Below are 16,486 nucleotides of genomic sequence, written 5' to 3'. Positions count from 1 at the left end.
CAGGGGGTGGGAAAAGGGGCCCCCTTGGTCGCACTATCTCAGCGCGGGGGAAACAGGAGGGGTTGCTGATGCTCGGGGTATAGAGGATCTTTATTATCCCTGGTGTGCGTCTCCACCTCGGCCAGGTCGCGCTGCCGGCCTCCCTCGGGCGTGCAGCTCCTGGCACCGACGCGAGCACCCCCTCGTCTGCCTTCGCCGCTGCCGCCTCTCCGCCTCTGGACTCTCCACCCTGGACTCTTCTTTGGGCTCCCCTCGTTCGACTCTCTTCAGCTTCTCCAGCTACTGCAGGCTTCGGGCTCCAGACTTCCACACTCGACTCTCCACCCTCCGACTCCTTCTCTGGGCTCCCCTCGTTCGACTCTCTTCAGCTTCTCCAGCTACTGCAGGCTTCGGGCTCCAGACTTCCACACTCTTCTCTCTCTGCTGACTGACGAACACCGTCCTTTTATCCCCCCCGTAGCTTCGCCTTTGACCCCCTCCCTTTGACCTTTCACGTCGCTCCCCATTGGCCCGAGAAAAAGTGGGCGTGAAGGCTTTTTGATCCACAAATTTGCATATATCGATCGTTCTGGAGGCGGGGCCAAATCGCCCCTCGCTCACCGATTGGACGGCAAAAAGTGGGCGTGTGTCGTTTTTGATCCGTTTTTGAAGCACAAAATCCGTGATTTTGTACACGCTGTTCGACGCGCGCTCTGCACGAATCCAACACCGGTACCCACAGCGGGGCAAGAACGGTGGCGATGCTACGGTTGCGAGGTGTGACGGGAAGGTCGTGGCGGTTGTGGTGAAGCGGCGTTGTGGTTGGTGGTTGATGTTGTGGTTGTGGTGGTAATCATGGCGGTTGGTCCAAAATAAAGATAGTAAAAGAAAAACGGCTATCCTGAAGAGTCGCAGCACGTATAAATGACATGTATTCCCACTAGACAACGGGTTTGGGCCTAACTACACATATACTTGCCGAGATACCTCACCTAAGGGACCTGAATGGTGGTTTGCGAATTTGGTAACCACAACAATATATATATATATATACATATATATATATATATATATATATATATATATATATATATATATATATATATATATATATATATACATATATATATATATATACATATATATATACATATATACATACATATATATATATATATATATATATATATATACACATATATACATATATACATATATACATATATATATATATATATATATGTATATATGTATATATGTATATATGTGTATATATATATATATATATATATATATATATACATATACATACACACCCCACACATATGCACACATATACATACAAACACACATCTATAAACACACAAACACATATATGATGTACTAGTAAGTACTTACAAAAGCTATTTTATTTGAAGTAATAACCTTAACTAATAAACAATTTCCTGATTTCCCAACTGCCGGGATCATCAGCTGGGGACCGTTTTTCATTGAGGTTTCAATCCTTTCAGCCCAGAACCTCTCCAAACGGCGGATCCACAACCCCGGTCACAGGTCCACATCAGTAGATTACTCAACCTCAATGGACCCACATCCTCAAAGTTGTGTCCAGTCAGTCAACACAGCAATGCAATATCCTCAAACAAACTTATTTAATTATTACTTTAATTTAAAGTTTTACTACATATGAATAATTTTAATCATACATCACTTTATATGATAATAAATTAAGTGATAAACACTTTACCTTGCAGACATGTCCATTACACAGCACCTCCATCTAACCATGGACTCAAACTGTCATTCAAATATTCAAACTGTCATAAACAACCGATATTAACATGTGGAACTGCGTGTCCCAGCAACCACCAAGAAATTATTTCAATGATTTAATTATTTATAATATATTTAATCAATTTTATTTATTTATTTTCTTTTTATCAAAATACCTCCATTATTTAATACCATCTACAAATATATATGTTTAATAAATATTAATTAAAGAATTTACCTCACTAAAATAATTAATTCATTATTATTATATTTAATGCAATGTAATAGGAACTTGTTAACACGAAAACCAACCAAACTCAAATAAAAGGTGATGATGGAGTCTAAAGATTCTCACAAGACCAGATCAAACAATCAACCAAATATCCTCTGTTTATCATGATGGAAATAAACCTCAGCACATTCCACAAAATCATCCTTAACTGAACAAATTCTTGCAAATCTAAGATGAGATGAAGACATTGTAACCCATTTTAATTGGTACATTGCTACCTGGAAAGGTGTACACGACTGCAGGGAAACTGAAATCATCGACTTTATGATATACACTTGTACTAAACGATTCTGTCCAACTCAAACCAACACATCCAGATAAGGAGCAACTGTACAATCATTACCACTCCTTTGCAGTCAGGCTATCTGGATAAATCTTGTGAAGCTGCCTATTAAAAAAAATTATAGTTAACCACACAAATATTATCGATATCACGACATGTATGAGATAATATTTTTTAGCTAACCTAATTTTTTTTCTCCTTCATCAGTTTCTGCATGAAATAAAATTCACAGAAAATAAAAAAATGTCTGCTAGTAGGGGGCTGCAATTCCCAGCCATGGGAATACCCTTAACCTGTTGAAACATTATCCCACAAAAAGCCACAAAAGTAATGAATTAAATAAAATTAACAGCATCCTGAAACTTCTGCTTATCAAAACAATGAAAACTTGAATACTTCTTTTTAGCAAAGAATGCTCTATCAAACCTGACACATAAAAACTTATTAAAAGAGTTAAAAACCTTGTCATTCACTTTGAAGAATGAATCCCTCACGAGAACTAGATCCAAATTTGTTTATAAAGTTGAAATATCAAAAACTTCAACTGACTTGATATTGAGGCATCTTATTCTATTCAAGAACTCTAAAGAAAAATTAATGCTCCAGAAAGTATTAATTCCAGAATTCTTAATTGCTCAACAATATTTGCTGAACTTTTCCCTAACAACTTGAAAGCCTGAGTTAAGTATAACCAATAACTGTTTGGTGAAACACTACCTGGCACCTGCTATAAACCTACTCTTGTACAGGGTCTTATGAAGCTGAGGGATTCAGAAAAGTTGAGGAATACAAAGATTTAACTCTTTACATTTAATACTGAAATTATTAACTAATACTTACTGATGCTCAGAGATAATATCTTGGAGTTACTTGTGACAAGGAGCATGTGTGCTATTTCCTATACTAGTGAAAGTAACCATATCAATGCCTAACTCTCTTAATAAAACCTCTACATCAAACTTTTTACAAACCACAACAAAATCATTAGCAGCCTTATCCACTGGAGCTATTATGTAGCTGTCATGGGGATCCTGAATGTCTTTACAAACACTCGGCTTGTTCAACACTGGTTTAGACTGACCCAGTGAAAGCAAGCCCCGACTACTAAAAAAACTTAATCCTAGAATCCAGGATTTCCACAACTCTGTTAAATCATGCATTGAAACTGTTTACAGATAACTTAAATTTGGCACATATTTTGTTAACAAAATTAGAGACAGAATCCACAATTGAAGACCTCATGGAGCTCCAAAGTTGAGTTCCTGGTTTCCTATATTTAGCTCCCATTTTCACCAGATCCCTAATTTCACTATTACTAATTATATTCAAATCCCCAGAAACTACATGTCCACAAGAACCATATAAAAAAGGGGAAGATGAACATGCACAGTCAGTTTCCAAAATTAGTCCAGTCAAATTAGGAAATAACCCATCACAAATTGCAATAGTAATGATTCCAACACTATTCAACTCAGAAATATGTCTGAAATAACATATCCAAAATGTAATTGAATTAACAGATGTGAACAGTGTCTAATTTGCATAAATTCAAAATGGTCGCCAGAAACCGGTTTAATCGAAGTTTCAGCCATTATTTAAGCTGTTATCGTGGTGATAACTGACTATTGTTGTTGGTGGTATCACAAATAGAAGGCCAGTGTATAGCTGGGGCACTGTATACATGGAATTTTGGAAATCTGCAAAAAAGTAATTAATTTTATCAATAAAAATGGCAAAATTACAAGTGAAAAGTTGTAAAATAGAATATGATTGATGAATAATGAAACATTCATTTGTCATTAAATTACACTGGTCATAACATGATGATGCATATCCCTACACAGGATATCTGTTACTCTATTCAGATAAATACATCATACAAAATCATAAATATAGGTAAATCACTTTTAAGCATGATATTGTTAATGGTGTACGTATAGAAATGGATATTGGGTTATGACGAATATGAAACTTTTATGCGACGATCCTATGCATGTGGCCCCGCATGTCAGTTGCTCCAGCAATGTTAACAGGGCTAACATGGCTAATGGATTTATATATGTATGTGATCCATCAGTGCTATGTACTAGATAAGGCACGTATTCATTGTATTATTGTGAACCCTCTCTATTTCCAGGGTGAGTCATGATGTATGAAGAGCTGAGTTGTGTTGTATGCCAGAAATCCATATCGTCAGACCAACCAAGCTCCCAACTCACTGCAAAGGGTTGTGATGGCATCAATAAATCAAGTACAGCCAGACACAGTAACATTAATGCTCTACCTGGACAACATGTCCACCAGAACTGTCGCCAAGTTTATACAAACCTTCATTACATAGAGCAATCCAACCTTAAGAGACTTGGTGATGTTCTTTCATCCAATGACAAACCATCTTTGCGATCATCGGTGGGTTTATTTGATTATGCCAGTCACTGCCTCTTTTGTGGCCAGGGTGATCCCCGAGAAGGCAGGAATCCCGATTTGAAACGCATACCCATCAGAACATTAGATTTCCAGGAGAGTGTTCTACAAGTATGTGACAAAAGAAATGATGAATGGGCGAAAACAGTCCAGGGGAGAATCAAAGCTGTCCATGATTTACTGTACATGCTGCGGATGCCGTATATCACAAGACGTGCAGCAATAATTTCAGAACCAACAAAGATATTCCTGTAAAATTTCAACAACATGATGATAATACATCTGTGAAACATATGAAACGGGGAAGACCTCATCATGTCATGCAAGCTGAAGCATTTAAAGATGTAATGCATAACTTTGAACACAATGATGATGAACAGATCACCATAAAAGATCTTATCGACAATATGGCAGAGTTCCTTTCAGACTCCAACGTTCCACCATATGGTCACACTTACATGAAAGACCAAATACAGAAGAAGTTCGGAGATAAAGTCATCATCACAGAGATTAATGGGAAACCAAACGTGGTCACAATGTGGAGCAATGCGACAAGTATTCTTCAGGATTTCCATTCTCAACCAAAGGCAGCAAACCCTCAACAAGAAAAGGACAACATAATTAAGACTGCTGCCAAACTCTTGAAGAATGACATAAAGATGATTCAACAACAGTCTGACATGTATCCCACATGCGCAGAAATGGATTCGGTAGAAATGGCTTGTACATTCTTACCAAAGTCCCTTCAATTATTTATTGGTGGCATATTCACTGGTGTTGACAGGGACAGGAAGATGGCCTCAATTGGAGAATCCATGGTGCAGGCCACTCGGCGCCGTGTCTTACTAGCTCCTCTGCAGCTTGGGCTTGGAGTTCAACTACATCACCACTTTGACTCAAAGTTCCTCATAGATACTCTTCACAAACATGGATTCACGTGCAGCTATAGTGAGGTCTCCAAATTTGAACGTAGTGCAGCTGTGAAGGAAGGCACAGGTATTCCTAACATATCACGTGACAACTTTATAGAATACATTGCAGATAACATTGATCATAACCTCCGCACCATCGATGGACATAATACTTTCCATTGGATGGGCATCATGGCTACTGTAACACCACTGCCGAGGCGTGTGTACAAATATGTCACAGATCGAAGATGATGATGTTGATGAATGAATGAGCAACATATAAGACTATTGATTCAAGTAGAACCATGTCTTTGCTGTATTATTGCAGTATTATATTATATAAGTTATATGTGACAAGAAGTCATATGCTTACGTTTACATCTAGCCGCATGTTTCATTTTCATGATTGATCTACTTTCTACTCATGAAGTGTTAATTTGTCTATCTAACTTCTATACACTGTACATGTATGCCACATAACGAAGTATATGTGATATAGATTCTCATTTTTACGATTATGTATTTGAACATTAGCTTCCTTATTCATATCTTAAGGCGCTGTCACACCTTGACGATTTAGCCAGCGTATGCCGACTTATAAAAGATTTGTCTAAAACGCTGGCACACGTCGAATACATTATGGTAAGTTTTGATAGCATTAAGAGCATGCTGAAAAACACTGCCATACGTCGTAGTACGCTGGCTTTCATCATTGTACTTTGCGGTTGTCCTCAAATTTTTTCATGCTTGAAATTTTTCGACGTATGCTTGCGTATGACTCACACGTTCCGCTACGCTGGCCATAAGTTGTAGGCACGTTATGCGATCGTTGACACACGTTACTTGTAAGTTACTAATAAGTCGAAACACGTCGAGGTAATGATTAGCATACCCGAAACTTATTTATAACCTATGAGTAACGTGTTGTAGGCACGTTACACGATCGTTGACACACGTCGAGGCACGTTATGCGATCGTTGACACACGTCGAGGCACGTTACTTGTAAGTTACTCGTAAGTCGAAACACGTTGAGGTAATGCTTTGCGTACCCAAAACTTATTTCTAACCGATGAGTAACGTGCTTTGAACCTATGTGTAACGTTCCTCCAACGCATATTGACGTATTTGATCGACGTCTTCCGGAGGACCACAGAACTTACTGAACGTGTTTCTAATTTACAGCTACAGTATAATGGTGTATTGGCAGCATCAAAAACAAAACAAAACAAAACAACAATAACCCGATATTTCGTCACGTGCCGTTACATCACGTCCGATTGCCTCTTCAGTTTGCTCATGTCTTATTCTTAGTTCCTCCTCTGTGAATATTTTCTGTTTGAGGATATTGTCACGTCAACGTCGAAACTTAAAAGCAAATGTCCGAATATATTTTAAAATTAGTGATAGACTAAAAAATAAATAAATAAATACAACAACAACAACAACAACAACAACAACAACTTCAGATATTTCGGCACGTGTCTTCACGGAGCAAAGGAGAAAAAAAGAAAATGTGCCTTGATGGAGAAAATAAGTTTCGGGTATGTTAAACATTACCTCGACATGTTTCGACTTATGAGTAACTTACAAGGAACTTGTGTCGACGTGTGTCAACGATCGCATATCGTGCCTACAACTTATTCCCAGCATAGCGGAACGTGTGAGCCATACGGCGAGTACGTCGTAAAATTTTCAGCATGCTTGAAATTTCACGACGTACTAGACGTACCACGAAATATGACAGCGTACTTCATCGTTTTTCAACATGCTCTTAACGTATACCAAACTTACCCATACCGTATTCGACGTGTGCCAGCGTTTTAGACACATTTCTCATAGGTCGGCATACGCTGGCTAAATCGTCAAGGTGTGACTGCGATGTTGACACTTCCAATTCTCAGGCGGTTATGATTTAAATCGGCGTGCGGCAGGTTTTTAACAGGCTACGCCATGAGTTCGTCGGCGATACGTGCAGCGCGCTATGCCTAAGTTAAACTATCGTTGGGCATACGTTGTGAACGCCGACAACAGGCTAAGCATTCATTGGTATAAGTTATCTATAAGACAACAAAACGTTCTGTGCCCGTTACTAATATGTTATGCATACAACCAACACGTTGTGAATACGACCAAAACAATAAAAAAACATCAAAATTTCAGCGTACGCCAACGTTTTACATACATTTTTATACGTTGCCATTGCTGGCTAAATCGTCAAGGTGTGACAGCGCCTTTAGGTCAGATGTGTGGATGAATCATTTAAATATATTCTATATATGATACAGGTATATTCCAAATTAAATTTTTGGCAATAATTCATTGTGAACCAAACAAATTATTAAATATGTCAAAGGTCAGTTATAATTTCAATATAAGGCGACAATGATTGAAATTGGTAGCTTATTCAAACTTTCGAGTTAATTCTGTGTCAAATGATTGAACTTACCTTGTTTGACATGCACATGCAAAATAGTGTTTCTCCATTAAACTTTATAATATGATGTCTTTTTTGTGTTTCTCATTCTCTCATAAAACTTCCATACACTCTCAATCTCAATCCATATGTAATGTCATCTCGAGCTGGACATCATGACCTATTGTCCCCATTATGACAAGTAATCTTTCCTAACAATAACAACACTGGATTTTATTAATGACCATTAAGTTGATTCTAAACGTTTCCTTGATTGTAAAACAAAATGTGACACCAAAATGAAGCTTCTACAACATTTGGTTGTTGATAAATGTATAGATATTTATATGTAGTTTCTCACTATTACTGATTACAGCATCTTCCCATGTCGCACGTTTTTGTGTTTCTGAATGGCCGTAAATCCCCCACAATATTCTATTTAACATAACATTACTGGTAAAAATAATCAGAGATATGGACTGGGGTGTTTTACCTTGTGAATGACTCCATAGAAATGTTCAGGACCTCATTTATGTCATATTTACATCAAAATAACTACAAAAAGCCCTTTTAATGGCGGCCATCTTGGATTTGTTTCATAGTTACAAATAAGTGAAATCCTTCAATATAGCGTGTATGGTGAAGCAAATGAGTACACTAATGTTAAAATATGCAATTTATGCTTTTTCAGTTGAAAAACAATTAAAAAGCGTACTTAGTATTTGAAATGTAAAAATCTTGTTATTATTGTGATAAGCACCTTTATATATAACAGAAGGAATGAAATCGTTCGATACAGCAGGGGACCGCAAAAGAATGATAGCATAAGAAGAACTTAGCTTTCAGCATTCGGCGATCGGCGCGAAATGCGATGGTGGGCGGAAGTGACATCTTTCGTTCGTTCGTACATGAGGGGGGAGCGTTTCTTCGTTTTTTTTTCCGGCAAGCAATAAATTAAATGGTTTTCACATATATAACACATTAGTTTCACAAATTTCCATTGAAATACTCGGGTATTTCCGTCAATTGTCGCCATTTCCGTCGAGGTTGCGCAGTGCATCTACCGGACGGCCGTCATTGGCTGTCTTGAGGCACGTGGGGGGGGGGGCGAATGGACACCGGACCCACCGGAGACGTGGTAGACGATGCTAGGGACATTTCAAACTCGGTGCAATTGTATACAGCGCACGCGCTGTATACAATATTTCAATTTGGATTCATATACAATACAAATGAATATTTAATTACCTCATATAACAGTCTTGTCATTATTGCAACACCTACAGACTGATGAGGAAACAATTGTATGAAGTTATATGGTTTCAAGATTTTTGTGGCGGCCATCTTGGATTTATGCAAATTTGACAGTCTTCCCATACTTTGATTCACCTAAACTTTTGATATGTTATTCAAGTCACTTTTGTGTGTCAAATAATATAGGACTCGTTACTATTGCAATTTGTGGTGGGTTAACGCCTTATTTGGCATAATTTGACTTGACTAAATGTCTTTTACTATATCTACACGAAGAGTTTTAAGAAATTTACCATAATTGAATAAGGATTGTCCTGTGGTCTTAGTGAAAGTGAAATAAACCTTCAATGAAGTTTTCTCCCTTACTTTATTTGGTAATAAACTCTCTACACAAGTATCCCTAAAAATAGAATGAAGCCGGAGCCTATCTACCTGCTTACAGGAAAATTCACAAACTAAAAGGCCCAGTCACACCTTGACGTTTGAGCCAGCTTATGCCCATTTTTGAAAAATTTGTCTAAAACGCTGGCGCACGTCCAATACGTTATGGGTAAGTTTTGGAAACATTGAGAGCATGCTGAAAAACACTGCCATACGTCGTAGTACACTGGCTTTCATCGTTGTACTTTGCGGTTGTCCTCAAATTTTAGCATGCTTGAAATTTTACGATTTATGCCAGCGTATGACTCACAAGTTCCGCTATGCTGGCCATAAGTTTTAGGTACGTTATGCGATCGTTGACACACGTTACTTGTAAGTTACTCATAAGTCGAAACACGTCGAGGTAATGATTAGCGCCAGTGTTCCAGACTCCCTGGTTTTTATTTTTATTTTTATTATTATTTTTTTCTTCGGTATACGGTGACGTTGACACTTCGATTTCTAGTGCGGTTATAATATAATATAACTAATAGGCTTCCGCTCAACGATTTAAATCATAACCGCACTAGAAATTGAAGTGTCAACATCACCGTCATGCTGAAGAAAAAAAAAAACCATGGAGCCTGGAACACTGACGGGTTCCTCCTGTGTGAACCCCATTTTTATATACCAATTCCCCTAAACGCTGCCAATACGCCATTATATGGTAGTTGTAAGTTAGAAACACGTTCATTTAGTTATTTGGTCGTCCTGAAGACGTCAATCAAATACGTCTACATACATCAATGTGCGTTGGAAATACGTAAGGAATTGGTTCAAACCACGTTATTCATAAGTTAGAAATAACTTTCGGGTACGCTAGACATTAGCTTGACGTCTTTCAACTTATGAGTAGCTTAGAAGTAACTTTTATGTACGTGTGCCAACGTTCGCATATCGTGCGTAAAACTTATTCCCATCGCATGCGGAACGTGTGAGGCATACGGCAAGTACGTCGTAAAATTTTTAACACGTTTAAAATTACAAGATGTACTCCACTTACTACGATGTATGATAGCGTACTTTAGCGTTCTATTCACGTATACCAAACTTACCCATACCGCATTCGATGTGCGCCAGCGTTTTAAAGGCATTTTTCAGAGGTCGGCAAACGCTGGCAAGATCGCCAAGGTGTGACTGCGATGTTGACACTTCCATTTCTCCGGCGGTTATGATTTGAATCGTTGTGCGGCAGCCTTTTAATAGGCTATGCCACGAGATCGTCGGCGATACATGCATCGCGCTATGCATAAGTTAGACTATCGTTGGGCATAGGTTGTGAACGCCGACAACAGGCTAAGCATTCGTTGGTATAAGTTATCTATAAGACAACGAAACGTTCTGTGTCTGTTACTAATATGTTATGCATACGACCAACTCGTTATGAATACGTCCGAATCTTTAAAAAAAAACATCAAAAGTTCAACGTAAGCCAGCGTTTTACATACATGTTGATACATTGCCATTGCTGGCTAAAACGTCAAGGTGTGACTGGGCCTTAAGAACTTGTGGATTCCATCAACATTGGGAGTAGACTTCTTCACCAGAAACCTGTTACAAAAGGCTTCCATCAAAAACAAAGACACGTCATATGAACCTGCTAAACTCTGGAGAATATTACCTTCGACTTGTTTGGAACATGACCTCATAAGAACATGAAAATCATGAAAAACCTTTGCTTCATTTAAAAAAAAAAACCTTTAAGTTTATCAATTATCTCTGAAATTTATCAGTGGTGCGCTTGTGATCTCAGGATCCTGAGTTCAAATCCCCCTCGGTTGTTGAATTAATACCAGGTGGGGTTGACTCTTCCTGTCATCCTTTCGAGGTCAGCAAAATGAGTGCCAGCTTGCTGGTATCCTGTGTCGGAGTGGTGACCCATCCAGGATTGTATCCAATAGCCCAGGAGACTACTTAGGCAGCACCAACGCTCTGCACAGAGTATAGTCCCAATGGATGGATGGATGGATGGATGGATCAGCAGTCTGAAATGGGACATGTTGGCCAACATGTGGATTTAAATGGATTATTGTTGGAATGTGACACGTGCCACTACAGGTGCACATGTTGAGGTGTACTGAAGAACACAAGATACTTTATGAATTCTGCGACAAAATGCAAACAAAAAACCGCATCATTGTATCTTTTCGTTTGGTTGTAATACAATTTTAAAACTGGAATAAGACTTTGCGGACACCGTGTACTTCGTTCCGAAGCCTAAAATTATCTTCATATAAATCCATGGTAAGTTCACCCAATCAAACTTTTTGAATAAATCCATAAGCTGTAAAAACTCATGTTGCTCTTCATTTCTTGAATTGCTGGATGTATACAACAACGCGAGACATTCCTTATTGAACCTCCCATTATTTAGCTCTTTCAAGCAGTTCAAGAATAAAAAGCTTCCTCTTTTTTTCTTTTCTTTTTTCTATTGTGGTATTTTTGCTAGGGGCTCCTGCCAGTTTTAATTGTAAAAAAAAGCTTTTCCCACCTTTTGCTTCCCACACTTTTTACCACCAGGTTCTGCTTTCCTGGGTGATCCTTATTGAATATTAATTGTAAAATTGAACGCAGTACTCTGAACACCATTTCAGTCCTTCGCGGGGTTTTTATACCCCCCCCCCCACAACGGCACAGACGGTCTGTGTTGACGGAACCGTCTGACGCAACAATATTGTGATAAATAAATAAATAAAGCATATGGGAATCGAACGTATTCTTTCCCACCCACTTGGCGTGAACTCTCCACAGTCTGCGTACCTGTCAGTGGGAACCCCCAGGTGCTCGCTGAGGAAGCCAGTGAGAAGAGTTATGTGCTCTCGATTCTGCTCAGCCGAACCGACCACGCCAACGGAAGCAATGGACAGGAGGATGCAGGGCGAGGACAAACCACCTTTGAGCATGTGTTGCCCACCTCTCACCAACACGTTCACACTCTGCCAAAACAAATGGCATGAATTTGATATGATGGTGATGCTCAAATTGGGCAAGTAATGATGTCATCAACCACCTGAGGTAGTTTTCCATACAATCATTTAAGGCTCATAGAGGAACTTGTACATATTGTGATGTACACGAAAAAGGGTACGGTCCCCCCGGTGGTGTATAAATGTAATAGAAATTGCTCCTGTTCACCCTCATTTTGTTGGCCCTGCCACGGTGGAGTGAAGCTTCTTCTTTAATGCAGGTTAGGCTGACTTTCAGCCAATTTTAAAGCTGTAAGACCATCCCCTGAGCCTCGGTCAACACTTGCCCCCCCTTGTTATGGTTATACCACTCCCCCTCCCACAAACCCCACTTCCCAACCCCGCCAAAGCATTTGGGCCTGGTTCACCCATCACACTGTCAGCGGGACTGTCCAACATAGATTCACACAGGGATATGTCATGACGGGCGAGGTTAAAGAGTCAACATATGAACCTCCCTCCCACCACCATCCATCCCTCCCTCCATCCTCTCTCTCTCTCTCTCTCTCTTTCTCTCTCTCTCTCTCTCTCTCTCTCTCTCTCTCTCTCTCTCTCTCTCTCTCTGCGATAAGTTCCCACAGGTGGTCATGCTGTGCTGTGCCGTTTGTGTTGTGTTGTGTTTTGAGCTCGTGTAACTGAGTTACATGTGGGCTTTCAACTGAAAGAGAACCACACAACGATGAATTACATTAACTGTGTTTATTACACTTACGGCTGCTTGTTCACCACACTCCGTGCTATTCTACTTAGTCACAATCCAATGCAACAGCTTAACCAGCACAACCTAGGGTATAACCAAAAGTGTAACTAGCCAATACAGTGTCAAAACAGCTTAATCATCTACAGAGGACAGTGGTATCACCCACATGACATGAAACCATCCTTAGCATGGAGGAATGATGGCTGTACCATGGCAATCAACATAACCGGAACAAACTGTTGCACATTGCACATCAGCAACATAACCTGGTGTGTACAGTTATCACCACTCATGATAGTGATCATCACCTGACACATAGAGCCTGGTGTTTCCTCAGTGGTTAGGGTGGTGGCTTGGGATCCTAGGGTCCTGAGTTCAAGCCCCGTCGGCCGCTGAATTAATACACCAAGGGGTTGACTCAGCCTGTCATCCTTCCGAGGTCGGCCAAATGAGTACCAGTTCCAGTGTGTGTACTGGTAGAGGGGCACTGCATCAGCGACACAGTCGTGCTTCAAGAAATGATAGCTTCCCCGGCAGCGAAGCTGCCATACGACCACCACCACCTGACACATCCCAACCAGCGTCTGGAGGTCGATGGTGTTACCAGGACCGGCAATCCCCTTAAAGTCAGAGAACAAAAAGCATTCACTACGAATGGTCTTACACCACAAGGAAACCTGAGAGAACTCTCCATCTGTGTGATCGCGTCAGCCAGCAGAGTCGATCCACCAGAGACCACACGTACATCCCTAACTCCATGCAAGTCATGACGAGCACTCGCACAAGATGGCTCCCTTCTCCAAAAATGTGCACCAGAAGTCCAGACACATGGTCAACCACGCTCTCTGTTCCATGAACAATTACAACACCCAGCCCAAGAGGAAAACAAGCCTTCCACACAACAACAACAACAACAACAACAACAACAACAACAACAACACGAGTCACGTGCCCCCAAAATGAACAGGACTATTCTTCACCTGGCCACACTGGGAGTGCCGGGCAGATGGGCTTCCCCTTGGTGGTCGGGGCTGCTGCCGGGTTCGACCATGCACCAGCAGCCCGAATACTGGGACTTCGCTCGGGCCAACAGGCTCGAAGGCTCATCGCACCTTGGCTGTAAAATGTGTGCCAAAACCAAACAAAGGCCCTCTTCCTGTCCCTCTTTCTTCCTGCCCATCCCCTCTTTCCTGGAGTTCCTCAGGGCAGTGTTCTGGGCCCTGTGCTTTTTCTGATTTTCATCAATGACCTCTCCGACTCTCCGGAAAATCCACTTCATCTCTTTGCTGATGACTCCACCCTTTGCCATACCACCTGTCGTAACTCAGATCGGCCAGCAGCCTCTTCACTCTCTGCAGATCTGGATAAAATCACAAACTGGTCCAATACTTGGAACATGTCAATTAACCCTGACAAATCTCACACTCTCACTATGTCTCTCTGAAAAGACCAAATGGCACCCCTCCCCACCCCCATCTAATCTACTTTCTCAACAATCCTCTTGATCAAATCCTTTCATTCAAGCTATTGAGCCTCATTTTCTCAAGATCTTTTCTGGGAAAGCCACATTTCCAAGCTGGCGTCCAAAGCCAGTCGCCGACTGGGAATCCTCCATCATGCAAAGTCCTTCCTTGGTACACCTGAGCTCCTGACCACGTACAAAGCTTTCATCCGCAGCCTGATTGAGTCTCCCCTTCGGGCTGTTGCTCCCGCTTCTCACCTTTCTCGGCTTCACACTTGTGAAACCAAGGCATTTAGGATCATTGGCATCTCCCGCGATGAAGCTGCATCTTTGGGCCTCTCACTCTCTCACCACAGGCAGGTCGGTGATCTTTCTGTCTTCTACCATCTCCTCTCTGGTCTCACCACCCCTGCTTACATGACAGTGACTTTCAGGAAGGAAAGCAGGGAATTTGAAGGAGGTGGCTTTGGAGTGGATTAACAGGGGTACAAAAGATCATGGTTTTGGATGGGGGAAGATACGAGGTGGTGGTGAACAACTGTTTTGAAGACCTAGAGGGAAGAGTGTGGGAGTTTGTTTCAAAGGCAGGAAAAAAGTGGAATGAAAGAGTGAAGGTGAGCAGTGATTCTTGATTTTGGTAGTTTTACCAGAAGGGGGTTGCTGGTGGACCTTAAGCACCCTGCAGAAATATGGGGGGGACATATCGCAGAGTAGGGATGGCGAGACCAGAGAGGAGATGGTAGAAGACAGAAAGACCACCAACCTGCCTTTGGTGAGAGGGAGTGAGAGACCCAAAGATGCAGCTTCATCGCGGGAGATGCCAATGATCCTAAATGCCTTGGTTTACACAGCGTGAAGCCGAGAAAGGTGAGAAGCGGGAGCACAAGCCCAGAGGGGAGAGCAGTACTCCACCAGGCTGCAGATAAAAGCTTTGTATGTGGTCACTGGTCAGGAGCTCAGGTGTGCCAAGGAAGGAATTTGCATGACTGAGGATGCCCAGTCAGTGACTGGCTTTGGAGGCGAGCTTGGAAATGTGGCTTTCCCAGAAAAGATCATGAGAAAATGAGGCTCAATAGCTTGAATGAAAGGACTTGATCAAGAGGATTGTTGAGAAAGTAGATGGGGAGTCGGAGGGGGAGGGGGTTCCAGATGGTCCTTTCAGAGAGACATAGTGAGAGTGTGAGATTTATCAGGATTGAAAGACATGTATCATGTGTTGAACCAGTTTGTGATTTTATCCAGATCTGCAGTGAGCGAAGAAGCTGCTGTTTGCCAGTCTGTGGGATGACAGATGGTACGGCAGAGGGTGGAGTCATCAGCAAAGAGATATAGAGGATTTTCCAGAGTCGGAGAGATCATTGATGAAAACCAGAAAAAGAACAGGGCTCAGAACAGTGCCTTGAGGAACTCCAGCCTGGACAGGAAGAGGAGATGAGAGAATTTCATAAAGGGCCAAATGTTGGCTGCAACAGGTGAGGATGTCTGCGAGCCATGAGTGGTTTTGGACTAAATTCAATGGGTGTTAATCACAAAAACAATGACAACATTGCAACAAAGCATATTGTCGTGTCCAGGGGGTTTGCCCCGACCTGGACGGATGGCCGAACA

General features: G+C 41.1%; 1 protein-coding gene across 1 annotated transcript; it reads right to left on the bottom strand.

The window, feature by feature from the left end:
* Window positions 1-1,298: 1,298 nt before the first annotated feature.
* LOC147028545 (uncharacterized) lies at window positions 1,299-14,523 on the bottom strand. Its single transcript, XM_085876557.1, has 5 exons — window positions 14,397-14,523; window positions 13,725-14,110; window positions 12,511-12,686; window positions 11,544-11,735; window positions 1,299-5,729 (listed from the first exon to the last, which is right to left on the bottom strand). Exons 1-5 carry the CDS (start codon window positions 14,521-14,523, stop codon window positions 5,648-5,650), a joined length of 963 nt encoding a protein of 320 aa, XP_085732683.1. The 3' UTR covers window positions 1,299-5,647.
* Between the last annotated feature and the right edge of the window lie 1,963 nt (window positions 14,524-16,486).

Source organism: Eptatretus burgeri, chromosome 4, assembly GCF_056783735.1.
Source record: "Eptatretus burgeri isolate ZD-2024b chromosome 4, Ebu_testis_v1, whole genome shotgun sequence".
Taxonomy (NCBI): domain Eukaryota; kingdom Metazoa; phylum Chordata; class Myxini; order Myxiniformes; family Myxinidae; genus Eptatretus; species Eptatretus burgeri.
This window is presented reverse-complemented; position numbering and strand designations above follow the sequence as displayed.

Coding starts and splice junctions, on each gene's coding strand:
- LOC147028545 (XM_085876557.1), bottom strand. CDS start 14,523: ATGAGCCTTCGAGCCTGTTGGCCCGAGCGAAGTCCCAGTATTCGGGCT. Junction 12,687..13,724: donor CACCAGGCTCTATGTGTCAG/GTGATGATCACT, acceptor TTGTTTTGGCAG/AGTGTGAACGTGTTGGTGAG. Junction 11,736..12,510: donor CTGGGGGTTCCCACTGACAG/GTACGCAGACTG, acceptor GTCCCATTTCAG/ACTGCTGATCCATCCATCCA.